This window comes from Rhipicephalus microplus, chromosome 5 (genome assembly GCF_043290135.1).
Source record: "Rhipicephalus microplus isolate Deutch F79 chromosome 5, USDA_Rmic, whole genome shotgun sequence".
Lineage (NCBI taxonomy): Eukaryota > Metazoa > Arthropoda > Arachnida > Ixodida > Ixodidae > Rhipicephalus > Rhipicephalus microplus.
The window spans coordinates 105,644,557-105,658,320 of NC_134704.1; the positions used below are offsets into that span (position 1 = coordinate 105,644,557).

Consider the following 13,764-nt stretch of genomic DNA (forward strand, 5'->3'; position numbering starts at 1 on the left):
GTGCCATGCCCTCGACGTATATCGAGATGGTCTCGTTGGGCATCTGGATGCGTGATTGTAGTGCATGCTCCGCCCGTTCGCGCCGGTCGGGACTCCTGTAGGTCTCCAGGAGGCGACGCTGGAACTCGCGCCAAGATGTCAGAACATCATCCCTGTTCAAAAGCCACGTCTAGGCACCGTCTTTTAAGCAAGCGTACACATTCCGGAGCTTCGCGGCATCATCCCAGTAAGTGATCGCTGCGACACGTTCTAGCTAACTCAGCCAGTCGTCAACTTCTTCATGCTGCTCTCCGTGAAAGGGGCTAAGCATGAGCGGGTTCTGGACACTGCAGTAGATCGGCCTGGAAGGTGTCAGAGCTTGCACGGGATCTGGTGTCGAAGTCATAGTCGCTGCGTCAGTGGTTGGTGTCTCAGGCGGTAGGCCTCGTTGGCGGCAGCCTAATCTATGAACAGGAGTGTTCACGGGTGCAGGGCTTGTGTTCCGGCTGCTGGGTGGGGTCTTGGGCATCGGGTGGATCATGAGACGTTGTACCCAGCAACTCCATCAGTCTTGTCACTTTACTCAAGACAAACTTGATACAATACGCTCGTTGAGTCGACTAGCCAAACAGCGGCTCAGAAAGAACGTCTTTGCCCTCTTTCACTCTTCGATCTCACCCAAGCAAATCATGTGGCAATATATATAGATATATACATATATATATATATATATATATATATATATATATATATATATATATATATATATATATATATATATCCTGCCTGACCAGTGACGTAGGTTATTCGCCCCCCCACTCGCAAAATGTTGGTACGTCACCGATAGGTGTTAGATTTGTCATCTCGCTTACAGGCGATAGACTAGTACTTTAGGCAGGACATAAGCGTAGCCTTTTCAGATTGTCGATTAGGAGGAGTGACGATACGGCTCCACGAAATAACCTTAGCGTTGTATTTCACGTATGCTGCCATTTCTGCATGGCTATCACTCATGTCGAAGCTTCTTGCACATATAGGCTCGTCATATTAGGCTATGTAAGTGTAGTTATGTTGACCTTCACATATCCAGCTTCAAGGAATTCGGGCACTTCAGCACTGCATGACGTCACTGATAGGTGTTTTGGTAGCGTTCGTGTGTCAGATGTTTCGACTGGTAATTTCTAACTTTGACGCTTTGACTCTGAGTTCTGAACTGTTTTGTTGTTATGATGGTTGGAAGATTCTCTTTAATTAATTCAGCCTATGCTTAATTACCTATGCGTTGTATAACTATTGCGTCTTGGCTAATGAGATCGCAAGTTTTTCAATCTGCCATTTCTGCCTCACTCCAAGGAGTGCTTCGGAACAGATTCCGAGAACTGCAAAGGTGATATTTCAAGCTTTGCAATTCTTTACTGATTTTTTCTTTGTGGCATTTCGCTCCCGAAACTCGATATACTTCTTGCATTAAGTGGTTTCCACCATTCTTAACGTAGGATGCAATAAAAAGGGTCTGTTCATGACACTGACTTTATTTGTTACGGAGGTGCAGCTTCTTATCGGAGGCCAATCACGATTGTCAGAAGCCTAAGTACTACTTCACCTTTTGTACGTTTGTCTTGGGCGCCAGTTTAGGTCTTCTATAGGTCAAAGAAGCTGCTCTCTTCGCCTTGGTAAGGTCTTTGATATTTTACACTATACATTTAATGCCCATGCATTTGCCTATACATCTAATGTCCCTTTTAATGCCCATACTTCCCAATTATTTGCTAAATACAAAATAATCGAATTAAACCTGCTCTACGAATATTCTTTAGCAGTATCTTTTAGATCTGATTCTATAAAAAGTCGTGGCTATACACGTAGTTTAGCTAACTTGCAATTAAATCCTTCAACACGCCTAAACCAATACTCTGAATATTCGCATGTGCCGAGACCGCGCACAAATTATTGGTTTTAGACATTGAGTTATTGCTTGCCGAATATACTAAATAAATTAGGAATTAATTATGAAAATGTTCATGTGCTCTCTAATATTTTTATCTGAAATATGCTTTATTATTTTTGTGTGTAGAATTACTTTCTGTTTGATTACTTCTTTCTTTCGATGTATAGCATGTGCGTTTTCGGTTAGTATAGTTTATTTAAATTTTTTGCTCTGATGCAAAGCATATGCATTGCTGGTTTGAACTGTCCTGTGTTTAACTTGATTTTGCCATTTTCGTTGCCACAATTGCCATGGCGATATGGGGCTTTGTCAAGCTGTTTCATACAGCTTGTTTCTTTTGTCCCAGCCACTTACTGTACAATTGTACGTGGTAAAAAAACTAAACTCAAACTCAAACTCATTTGTGCAACCAAGAGGCCATCATTTTCCCACCTACGCGACTCGACAATTCCTGACTAGGAGTGGTAAGGCTCAAAGATACCCAATGCCGGGGCTCGTAGCGACGCACTCACCAAACACCTGGCGAAGCAGATACCCCTGCTAGAAGATAACGTGTTAAGTACTGATTTTTTCAAATCAAAATAAATGCGACTGAAATTGGCGCACCAGAATAGCATTATAGAACGGTCGCTTTTGAAACGGGGAACAAAGTCTCCCAGCGCAGTAACTTCATCGACTGACCTAGTGAGGAGGCTATGAGTAAATAGCATCATTACAAATGGATGAACATTTCATATCACGTCGATACAAAAGTGGATAATGAATCTTGTGAGATTACGCAATGACAAAGCAGAGCTACTTGAAGAACGATTGCCATCGAGCCGTTGGTAGAAGAAAGCTGCCAATAAAAAAGTATGTCTTTTTTGCTGAGAAAAAGCCTTTGATTTACAGGAGAAGCGTGTCAAGTCGCAGCTTCTGCCAAGCGTTCAATGCCTTTCTGGCGTGGTCGCTCCACCTTTCGTCTACGTTGTACAACTGATTATACTTACCCAGAGCCAATATCATTCACTCAGTGCATTATTTCACTTGTGTGCTGCTTAAGTCTTCAACGTTTTCAATTCGCGGAGGTACCTCTTCCAAAAGATGCTGGTCCCACATTCGAAGCACCAATGAGGTAAACTTCTTTGTCAACGAAGAAACTTTTTATTCTGATTGAATATGCTTTGTAATATAGCTATTTCCTAAAAATGCGTAGTCAATATTTTCTCTTGATCGCCTTTTAGGTGCTTGCATTGCCACTGGACAGGATTTATCTCACAAGACTAGTTACACAAAGCATTTTTATTCATACCCTTTGGCATACGATGGAAGGGCTAACGCATGTTATCTAGGAACTCTGCAGGGTTTCTCTTTATTCCCTTCACATGGGGTCTCATTCTCTGCAAAGTTTATAGATATGGACTTCTTCGTAGCGCGTAACGCAAGTTACTTGTTTAAAGAGAACATGCGCGCAGCTGCGACTGTCCAGTTTAACACGATCAGGGGTCACCTATCAGAAGCGGTCTGTAAAAGTGTCCTTTTGATATAGCGATGTTTCAAGGCACCCAGCCTTAAAGTTGCTACAAAATTCTGTCGTGTGGTAATTTATGCGTGCCATTGTAATCAATTCATGTTATTTATAAAAATAAAATAACTATTTATTATTAAGAAAACACCTAAAACAGTGATTGTGTCGAGCAGGTGTTTCGACAAGCAGACTTTGCTTTCTCAAGACTAGACAAGAAGAGTTCCGTTCTAGCCTTGTGCAGGACAAGGTAAATAGTCTAAATGTTGGCTCACCTCAATTCTTTTTTACTTATTTTTTCGTCAGACACTTCCATAATACCCTTTCTGCTGGTGCTTATGAAGTAAATCCAAGTTCTAATTCAGCATAATTAAAATGTGATGTGTAGTGCGAATTGCATTTTGGTTCTGTTCATTTCTTGCTGAACTGATTGGGCTTATTACGTTGATCGCAGGAAGCGGCACATTGAATGAATTGTAAAACGGGGTTGTACTTTCAGCAAAAAGATAATATGTAACAGTACACTTTGAAGTGTAGTTAAGTGAACACAACTTTAATATGAGGTGAGAGTTAGGGGGTTCGAACATATATCTTAGTTCTTTTTTAGATACTGTATTGTTACAAATGATAAGACCAAATTGTATACGAATTGTGTGCATACCACCACAAAAGGTTCATTGTACAGAAGCGTAAGTGAGATTGGAAACTTAGGTGTCGGTCATTATACATTTCGAGCGACGAAGAAAACGTACTTACGTACTTAGGGTTGTCCACAAAACGTATTTATTTTTCATTCAAGCACTTTACCAGAGTGACAAAGTTTTGCAAAGGTGAACTTTACAATGACCCTATGATAGTCGATGTGTTTTTCGTCAAATTCCCGTTAAAGGGAACCTTGTGTATATGCGAAGCAGAGGGCCCTAATGCTTACACTGGCGGTGACATAGAGGTTAGTATTCATTGTTGCGTTGCGTCTTAGAGAAACCTCAAGAGGCGCAAAGCACGCACTTATGAACCGGTGTTTCCTACTGGAACATGTGAATCGCTGCTAATGGGGAATGAGATACAAAAGACTCCGTTTGGACGCAAAGACCCACAGTCCGCTTTTAAGTGACGCGGACGCTGTGCATTTACATTGTTGAACAACGTAAAGTAGAGATCATCTACCTGCAGCCGCTTGAAGGTCAAGATACAGCGCCAATATATAAACACCATTCAGTCGAATTTTAGAGTGTGAGTGCAGTGCAAGAACGGAATGCCTAGCGGAGAATAAATGCAATAATTTTCGGGGTCAGTCAAAATGGAACGTGACGACCGCGTTTCCTTGCCCGGGTGAGTGGTTGGATTTCCGCAAGGATACACCGGGACGCGTGCGCGCAACTGTTTTCGACGTCCCCTATCGGCCAACGTCCGCACACGTAGGACGGACTAGTGCCAGCAACGCAGCACTCTCTAGTCAGCTGAAGGTGCCTATACGGGGTGGCCAGTGAGTGGTTGTGCAGCGCGAGCAGTCGGTTTTAAATGCGAAGCATTTCTCAGTGAACTTGGGCGATTTCAAGCGTATCTATCTATCTATCTATCTATCTATCTATCTATCTATCTATCTATCTATCTATCTATCTATCTATCTATCTATCAATCTATCTATCTATCTATCTATCTATCTATCTATCTATCTGCCTACGAAGTATAGCTCTACTGGCCGTTTCGTTAATAATATCGATACCAGATTATATATGGCATAACATGACTGTATGACGAGCATTATTGACTAGTCATAACATGACTATAAAGACATGTATGTAATGACTGTGATGGTATATATTTCATGGTCTTGCTGCTCTCACGGTGGTTTTGTTCACAAGACATGTTGCAAAACTGGTATGGCATGACTTATGACTGCATGGCGAACACAAGTGACAGGCCCAGACTTGGAAATAATGACATTCATGTCATCTAAGTCATGAGTCATGACTACATGCTACGCTGATGATGCACTTGCAGTCATTTTATTAGCGGTTTTTATTACTTACTTTTGCACATTGTACAATTACAATACTGTGCATAAACAGTACATACAGAGGTAACGAACAGAATTGTTACTTAGTGACTGGAATTTTTTCATACGGACAAAAGACTCAATAAGTTTGAGCCACACTGGAATGGGGTCTTTAGTTTTAGACTCTTCAATAAACTTCGTGATCATTTGGCGGAAATATTCACGAATGGGCAGTGTATTGGTGTCGGCATGGAGTACTGCTATATACTTTTCCCACATGCTGTGAAGGCCGAGCAACATAACAGTATCATGGGTGCTCCATCGTCTTCTTCATTAGAGAGTAAAAACCTGATCACATAGGCACCCACCGTTAAACATTTTTTGATAGTTCTCTGCAGAATGTCACAGAAGTACCCCTCTTACCAACAGTCCAGAAAGACCTTTCGTGGTTTCACGTTTACGAGAGAGAAAACAGTGCATTCTCTACGGTACAAACAGTCTCCTTCTTTGCATCCACAATTTAACTTCTGGAGTCCCTGTATGGAGCTTAAAAATCATTTTGAACTAGATGGGACAGCCATTTTTTTTTACTTAGGCCTGTACATTTTGGCCACGTCCAGCAGGATGCAAGCTCCTGTATCTTGGTACTGGTAAAGCAACGTCGAGAATGTCTCTATACAACCTTTTTCGTTTTACTCCGCTAGATATTCGCTGGAGAAGCGTGTCAATAAAAATTGATTGCACCAACTACTTCTTTTAGATAACCATAAAGCGCTCCATGCACATAGTCCGAGGTTACAACGAGTGAAGATAAAACTCTTCCGCATCCTAAAATTTAATATTACGGGACGTGAATGCATGATGAAGCTAGGTATATGACTGATGCAAGCATGATAATCATCTCATGGGTGTGATATAAGAACATGACAACATACAGCGGCCATGATGCGCTCGTTGTCGTTTCACTAGCTTCACAAATACCAAATTTGTTACTACGTGACGTGTGTGAATAACGAAGGTAAATGACACTTCCAAAAATGATAGTTATGAAATGCATGTCGTGTAACAACATGAATACATGCCACGCTCATGAGGCGCTTGCGGCCGTTTCACTAGCTTCACATATACAAAATTCGGTAATACAGGAAGTGAATGGATGACGAAGGTTCGTGACTGGTGAAAATAAGATAACCATAAAATGCGTGTCATGAACGAACAAGATTATGTGTCACGCTTATCATGCGCTAGCGACCATTTCGCTAGCTCACATATACCAAATGTGGTATCATGTGACGCGAATGGTCGAAGGAGGTAAATGACGTGTTCAAACATCATAATTAGGACATGCGTGACAGGTAAAACATGAATACTGGCTATGCTCATAGCGTGCTTGCGGCCGCTTCGCTAGCTCAACACATACCATATTTATTATCATGTGTCGTGAATAGACGATGAAGGTAAATGACATGTCCAAACATATTATTCATGACAAGGAAGTCATGTATAGCATTAATTCCGCCCGACTAGTAACGGTATGCTGATATTCAAGTGGTGCTTATATCAACCGTCCTCATTCGTGCTTCGCATATAATCTATTCTCACTGTACGTGGGATTTGCAATTTTTTTTAAATTATTTACTCGCTAGCAGACGCTGCCTGCGTCGGCGTTCCAAGACGAGAGATGGGGCAGCATAGGACAGGAGAGAGAAAGGAAAGTGACGCACATGCAAAATGAGGGTGAAAACACCGCAGGGAGGAATGCATAGAGGAGAGCAAGGCAGCGAGTGTCGGTCAGCAAACACTCGCTGCGTCGGCGTTGCGATGTGAAATAGGGTGAGAGTAGGAGAGGTGAAAGAGAGCGACAGATAAGGTGGGCGTACGCGCATGTGTAGTCAGGGTGCTCACACCACACACAGAATTGAGCTCGACCCTAACGTGCTTTACATCTGAAAAATGAAGAATGTTGCACTGACCATGAAAGATTTGAAACAGTGAAGCTGGTCAATCCTCTGGCGCTTCTTAGCTTAAGGTGAGCTTAAATTTTGTTGACGCAAAGTCTCAACCTGGCTGGTACCTTGTGTGAGGCCTGCTGTTACTAAGATTGCCATGCTGCGAATGTGGGTAGATTTTAACTGGCGACTTTGAGCATATCTATCTATCTATCTATCTATCTATCTATCTATCTATATATCTATCTATCTATCTATCTATCTGTCTATCTATCTATCTAGCCGCCTACGACTTTTAGCTCTCCTGGCCGTTATATTGGTATAGATACCAAACTTGGTGTGGCATAACATGACTGTATGAAAAATATATATGACAAGTGATAACATGAAAATCGTGACATTTATGGCATGAATATTATGGCATGAATAATATGGCATGAATTATTATGGCATGAAATATTATGGCATGAAATTATGGCATGAATATTATGATTTGCATTTCATGGTCCTGCTGTTCTTGCGGTGGTCTCGTTCACATGACATGTTGCAAAACTGGTATGGTATGACATGATTGCACGCGAACTCAAAAACAGACCCTAACATGAAAATTATGATATGCGTGTGATGTAGCAACATGGCTACGTGCCACGGTCATGATGCGCTCGTGACCAATTCGCTAGTGTCAAATATGCAAAATTTTGTATTACGGTACGTGAATGAATGAACGAGGTATGTGACTGGTGCAGACATGATAAGCATGAGATTCGTGTCTTGTAACAACGTGACAACATGCCACGCTCAAGATGCGCTGGCGGCCGTTTCGCTACCTTCACTTATACCAAATTTGGTGTTACGGTACGTAAATGGATGACGAATGTATGAGACTTGGGAAAACATGGTAAACATGAGATGCGTGTCATGTAACAACATGATTACAATCTATGCTTATAATGTGTCGCGGCCGTTTTACTAGCTTCGCATGTACGAAATACGGTATTACGTGACGCGAACGGACGACATAGGTGAATTGTTCATCCAAACATGATAATCACGACATGCGTGTCATGTAACAACATCACCACTTGCCACGCTCATGGTGCGCTCGCGGCCCTTTCATTAGCAGTATGATGGAAAGGTGGGCTAGCTGGTATTTCATGATGGTTCAGCGAACTGGGAGCGAGGGGGTAAACACAGACACAAAGCAAAGAGGAGGCACACAGCACGTGCTGTGCCGTGTGCCAGAGGATGAAGAAGGTATGTGACTGGTGCAAACATGAAAATCATGAGATGCGTGTCATGTCAGAATATGCCGCAGTCAAGGCGCCATTACATTTTGACGTAACTTGATGCGTGTGCTCGCCAGCGTTTTTTTCGTCGCGTCGTGCCTGCGTTGCCACACCAGGTGTTGGTCCTTCCACATACTCGCAGGCACGTGCCGCACTGCGTTTTTTTTACGCATCTGCGTTTCAGTACGTCCGGCATCCCTCCGTTATGAAAAGAAGGAGACGCAGTGTTGTCTCGGTAATGCCTAGTTCACACTGAAAGATCCGCTTTCTACAGCGACCGAAATTCCCCTACCGCCGAAATGCAGCGTCGTTCGCACTGGACGCGCCCCGCGCCGCCGAATATGCCATCTACTACGGGGCGAACGCGGGATGGATGCGCTGTCACACGGTTGTTGTCGCGGCTCGCAAACTTTACTACGCCATCCGGTGGTGTATACTTCGACGATTCTCGTACGCAAGAAGCAAGAAAAGACATTACTGCTTACTTTGCTGGCAAGTGGCTTTCTTGTAATGCACGAAAAGCAGAAAAACCACCGACGCCAGTGGCGTCAGTGGGTTCGTTCTGTTTTGCAAGACCGCAACAAGCTCGGTCACGCCAACAGCAAGCTTGGTCACCTCTTTCACGAAATACGGAGGCGAAGTAGGCACAGAGTAGGTTAAACTCCCGTTGGTTTAAACATTCAGTTCCGTGCACTGCGGCATAACAAGTGAGTAGCCACCATTTCACTGCGGCATAACAAGTGAGGAGCTTAGCCACCATTTTTCAAAATTCCTTGACTCGCGCTCCTATTGGTCCGCGGTGACCGATTCGGCGGCAGACGCCGCAAAAATCGGTCCGAGAGCGATCGGCGCGGAGAGGGCCCTTTCGGCGGATCTCACCGCCGCCGAACCGGATTCGGAGCACTTTCCGCGGCCGGAATGTTCAGTGTGAACGCGGCCTTAAGTATCGGCGCGAAATCTGGCATCTTGCCGTTCGCGGTGGTTGCCGTCGGCCCACGCCGACGGACGCTGGTCGCGCCTGGTGTAAGACTGTACAGTGCTCGCGTTTTGCTAACATAGTGTCATTGTGCCCAACGTGTGCACACGTCAACGCTACATTGAAGTATATTGTGCCCTTTATGATGCGCCCGCGGCCGTTTTACTAGCTCAACATACACCAATTTTGGTGTTACGGGACGTCCAAGGATGACGAAATATATTACTGGTGGAAAAATGATAATCCTGACACGCCTGTCATGTAGAAACATGACAACATACCACGCTCATAGTGTATACTCGTGACCGTTTCGGTATCGTCCCATATACTAAATTTTGTATCACGAGACGTGAATAGATGATGACGGTAAACGACACATTCAAACATGATAATCATAACGCGGAAGTTGTGTACGGCGTAATTTACTTCCTCCTGATAACGTTGTGGTGATTTGAAAGGAACATATCAACCTTCCTCATCCGTGCCTCGCATACCATTTAATTTCACTGTACGTGGAATCTGCCATTTTTTTATTCGCACACAATGGCCAAAGAATCGACCAGATTGTTTGTTTGAAGTCTTGCGTGGTCACTGCAAGATTATTCATTTTAGGAAACTTTACATAGTTCTTGACCTTGCAATGATCGGTCCAAGGCATTTAAATGAACATTCCGACTAGCTATGAGGACTAAGTATTTCCGTCGTTGACGGCTACTTGGCCCATGTAGGCCACGTATTTATGACAATAGCACTTGCAAAGTGGTTCCACTAGTAAATCTCAAGCAGTCTCTACACAGCTGCTGCGCAGTGCTAGCAGAGAATGTGTTGCTAGAAACATCATGCAATTTTTCTTCGCACAATTTTATTATTGCTCAGATTGTTTATTTATTGAGCAGCAGCTTCTAAAATAGGCTGTCATTTAGACAACGTCGGCTCAACGTCAAAACAAGGCTCCGAAATGACTTGTCACCCAGGATATATATGGTTGTGTCGTGACATAGGGTAAGAGCGCATAGCACAAAGACTGAGAAGAAGCTTGAATAAATACCAGTGCAGTGCTTGTAAGTCTCATTTCTCTGCTCAGTCCCGGTCTTATGCGCTTTAACCTTGTACTATGTCAAACTAACAATTCAAAACAGCTACCCCGGAGATGTTTCATTTACCTCTAAAAGCTGTAACATTTATCAATAGGGTACGGCTACGGCCTCCGCAATTATTCTATCACAGCATCAGGTGCATCATCACAGAGGCCAGTCTCTGCTTGTGAGAAATCCTTAGCTTTTTCTCACTGTGTCGGTGACCAGTGGCGTATCCTTTCATAGTGTAGCACAGAGGTATTCCTTTATCTTTAGAAAGCGATGAGCCCTTTTTTGAGAAAAAAGTAACGAGACATCCCTGTCCTGTGAAGTATCGCAATATAGAAGAAGCATATTTAAAGCGTTTTTCTACAGAGATACAAATGCATTTTGGAACGTATCACGATACAGACATACGGATTCCAAAAAACGCCAGGCCTGCGCGGCAGGCGCAGCAGAGTCACTTCAAAAGCTAGAAGAGTGGCCTTTCAGAGCTTTTTCAAAACACTCATTGAGCCACTACAGCAAGCACACTTGCTTGGTACCCACTAGGGCATTATTAATAAGCTTTTGGGTAGTAAGCTGGCTTTCGCCATGCTGTTTTTCGTCATTCTTCTCAGAAGCGTGGTATTCGCTAAACACTTGCAAGGAATTTTCTGCCTATTGTACATGCAGGTGCTGGCAAAGATGAGAAGTTTAGGCTCAAGTGGGTATGCGCCACAGTTAAAAGAGAAACAAGAACAAGACTTTGTAATAGGTATGAGCATTACACGGCCCACTCGTTACAGCATTAGCATTGTGTGACGACTGGTTGTTCTTTCACTGTTGTAGAACGCTTTATAAGTCATATTAACGCAATTGCTTTCCTGACATCAAGCCTGCCTCAGGCAAGTTTGGCAAACGTTTCAAGCACCGCTGTAGGTGAGTGGTAGAATACTGGGCTGGCACCCAGTGGACCCTAGTTCTAGCCCCACTGTGCCATTGGTGCTAGGTCAAGCCTGCCCTAAGGCAAGTTTGACAAGTTACAAGCACCGGTGCAAGATTTTTCTCATTTCATGTGATGTGGTTGCGAACACCGGCGGTGGCGGACAAAGATGCAACTGCGCCTGACCCAAAAAGTGATCTCATAACAGCTTTCGCTGTAAAATGGGCGTGACACAAATACAGATGCAAGCATTCGAAGGCGTGCTCAGATTTGGGTTGACGTATAAGAACCATAGGCGGTCGAAATTTCCGGAGCCTTCCACGTCAGTTTAGAACGTTAAACCCCACATATTATTCAGGAATTCGAAGGAGGAGGAACGCAGAGTGCAACGTTGAGTGCTTTGCAGAATAGCCAAGAAGAATGTTTAGGACCCATGTGAGACAGCGAACAGACAAAATTGTGGTATTCAGGTGTGGGTACTTCTTCGTCTACTCGATGGTGATGATATATTGTCAGTGCATGTACGGCTTGGTGCTAAAACAGTGATAAGGTAACCATTTCTCTGCGCATCTGCCCTTTTCATGATTTAACTAACAGCTTTTCTCTGAAAATAAGCTAAGGCTGCAGAGAATGAACACGACAAACTAAAATGAACGTAATGAGAACTACCAATAGACACCTCACACACTCTACTTCCGTTTATCAATAAGGCAAGTGAATGAACTGTCAATCAATAGTGAGTGACTGAACTTAAGTATGAATTGCTTGTGAATGAAATGACTCGAATTTTAGTGTTTTGTTTAATATTGTATAAATCTTTTTGCAGGTTAAGCCAATAAATTGACGTCTAAAACCCCCGATATCTGCCAACCTGTGGAAATCGCGTACCATTCATAATGAAAGCTGTATTATCTTTCACATTTATAAGCATTGTCTTGCGGTATGTATTCACGCAAATGGTCTTAAAAATCTGAATACAATGTTTGCCAACTGGGCTCATGTAGACGTCTGTGTGAACTTTGTTATCTGCCTCAAAAAAGATGACCTTTGAAGTATGCGCTAGTGCAATTACTTTTTTTTATGTAAAGGAAACGTTCAGAACAAAAATGTTAATCATTATCAACATCGTCATCGTCATCATCAGCTTGAGTGCGCCAACTACACGGCAAATGTCTCTCCCACGTTCCGCCAGCAATCGGGTTTTGCGCTTTCTGCTCATTTGAAAATGTCGTGCACCCACGCGTTGGCCTTTCGTTGAAGTCCGATCAGTTATCCTATATGAGGAGTGGATATCACGCCTATGTGATGCGTGGCCGGCCCATGTTCACTTTGCTGCATCTTTTGAGCGAGCTTGATCCGGTGGCATCCACGCTCCACTGCGCATGCGTCTACTTCTCATCCCTCTCTCGTCTTGCAATGCAGACGCAGGCAGCGTCTTCTGGTCATCGCTCACTCTCCCTCTCTCTCCTCTAGACATTCCTCCCAGAGGCTTTATACGTTCAATGCGAATGCTCGTTTCCTCCTTCTCTTCTACATTCACCACTCACTGATTGCGGGTAAGAGGAAGTAGTTTTGTATAGGGTTATAAAAACAAAAGTGCACCCCGAAACTGTCTCTGCATGAAAGGAAATGTTATCAGTAGTGCACAGGCGTAGGGGTGTGAAGAGTGATCGACATGTAAAGAGAGAAAAGGTAAGAGATTGAAAATTGGCCCCGTATCTGGATGTTACACTGCAGATGTCGTCGAAATACGATAGACTTGCATCTGGAGAGAGAGAGAAAACTTTTATTTGATGTCCTGCGCAAGAAAATTGGTAAATAGTATTCTCGAGGCACTGCGTTACAGTGCATCGAGCGCGCAGTAGAGGCGAACTAGCGCTTCAAGTCGCGTCACACGTGAGACATGAGCGCTATCTAGCAGTTATCTTAAAAAACAAAGCGCGCACGCCCTGCGTGCCCGTCTCAAAGGTGATAAGGTGGAGAAAGCAAGCGACAGCTCGGTGCCACCACCATGTCGTCTTAGCAAAGCGTTGGAAACACTTGCCTTTTCGTGCTAGCGTTGCTTGGTCAGCGCAACGTGATAAACGCTACAGTCTTCAGAAGTATTAAGTATGCCTTTCCT

The 13,764-nt window shown here is 43.5% G+C and overlaps 1 protein-coding gene across 1 annotated transcript in view; it reads left to right on the plus strand.

Annotated features, from left to right (window-relative positions):
* The first annotated feature begins 1,508 nt into the window (after positions 1–1,508).
* Positions 1,509–13,764, plus strand: part of LOC119173397 (uncharacterized) — a 73,088-nt gene continuing 60,832 nt past the window's right edge. Inside the window, exons 1-2 of the mRNA XM_075895840.1 lie at positions 1,509–1,652; positions 12,469–12,582. Of these exons, the coding sequence (XP_075751955.1) occupies positions 12,539–12,582 (44 nt within the window). The 5' untranslated portion in view covers positions 1,509–1,652; positions 12,469–12,538. The remainder of the gene's footprint in view (positions 1,653–12,468; positions 12,583–13,764) is intronic.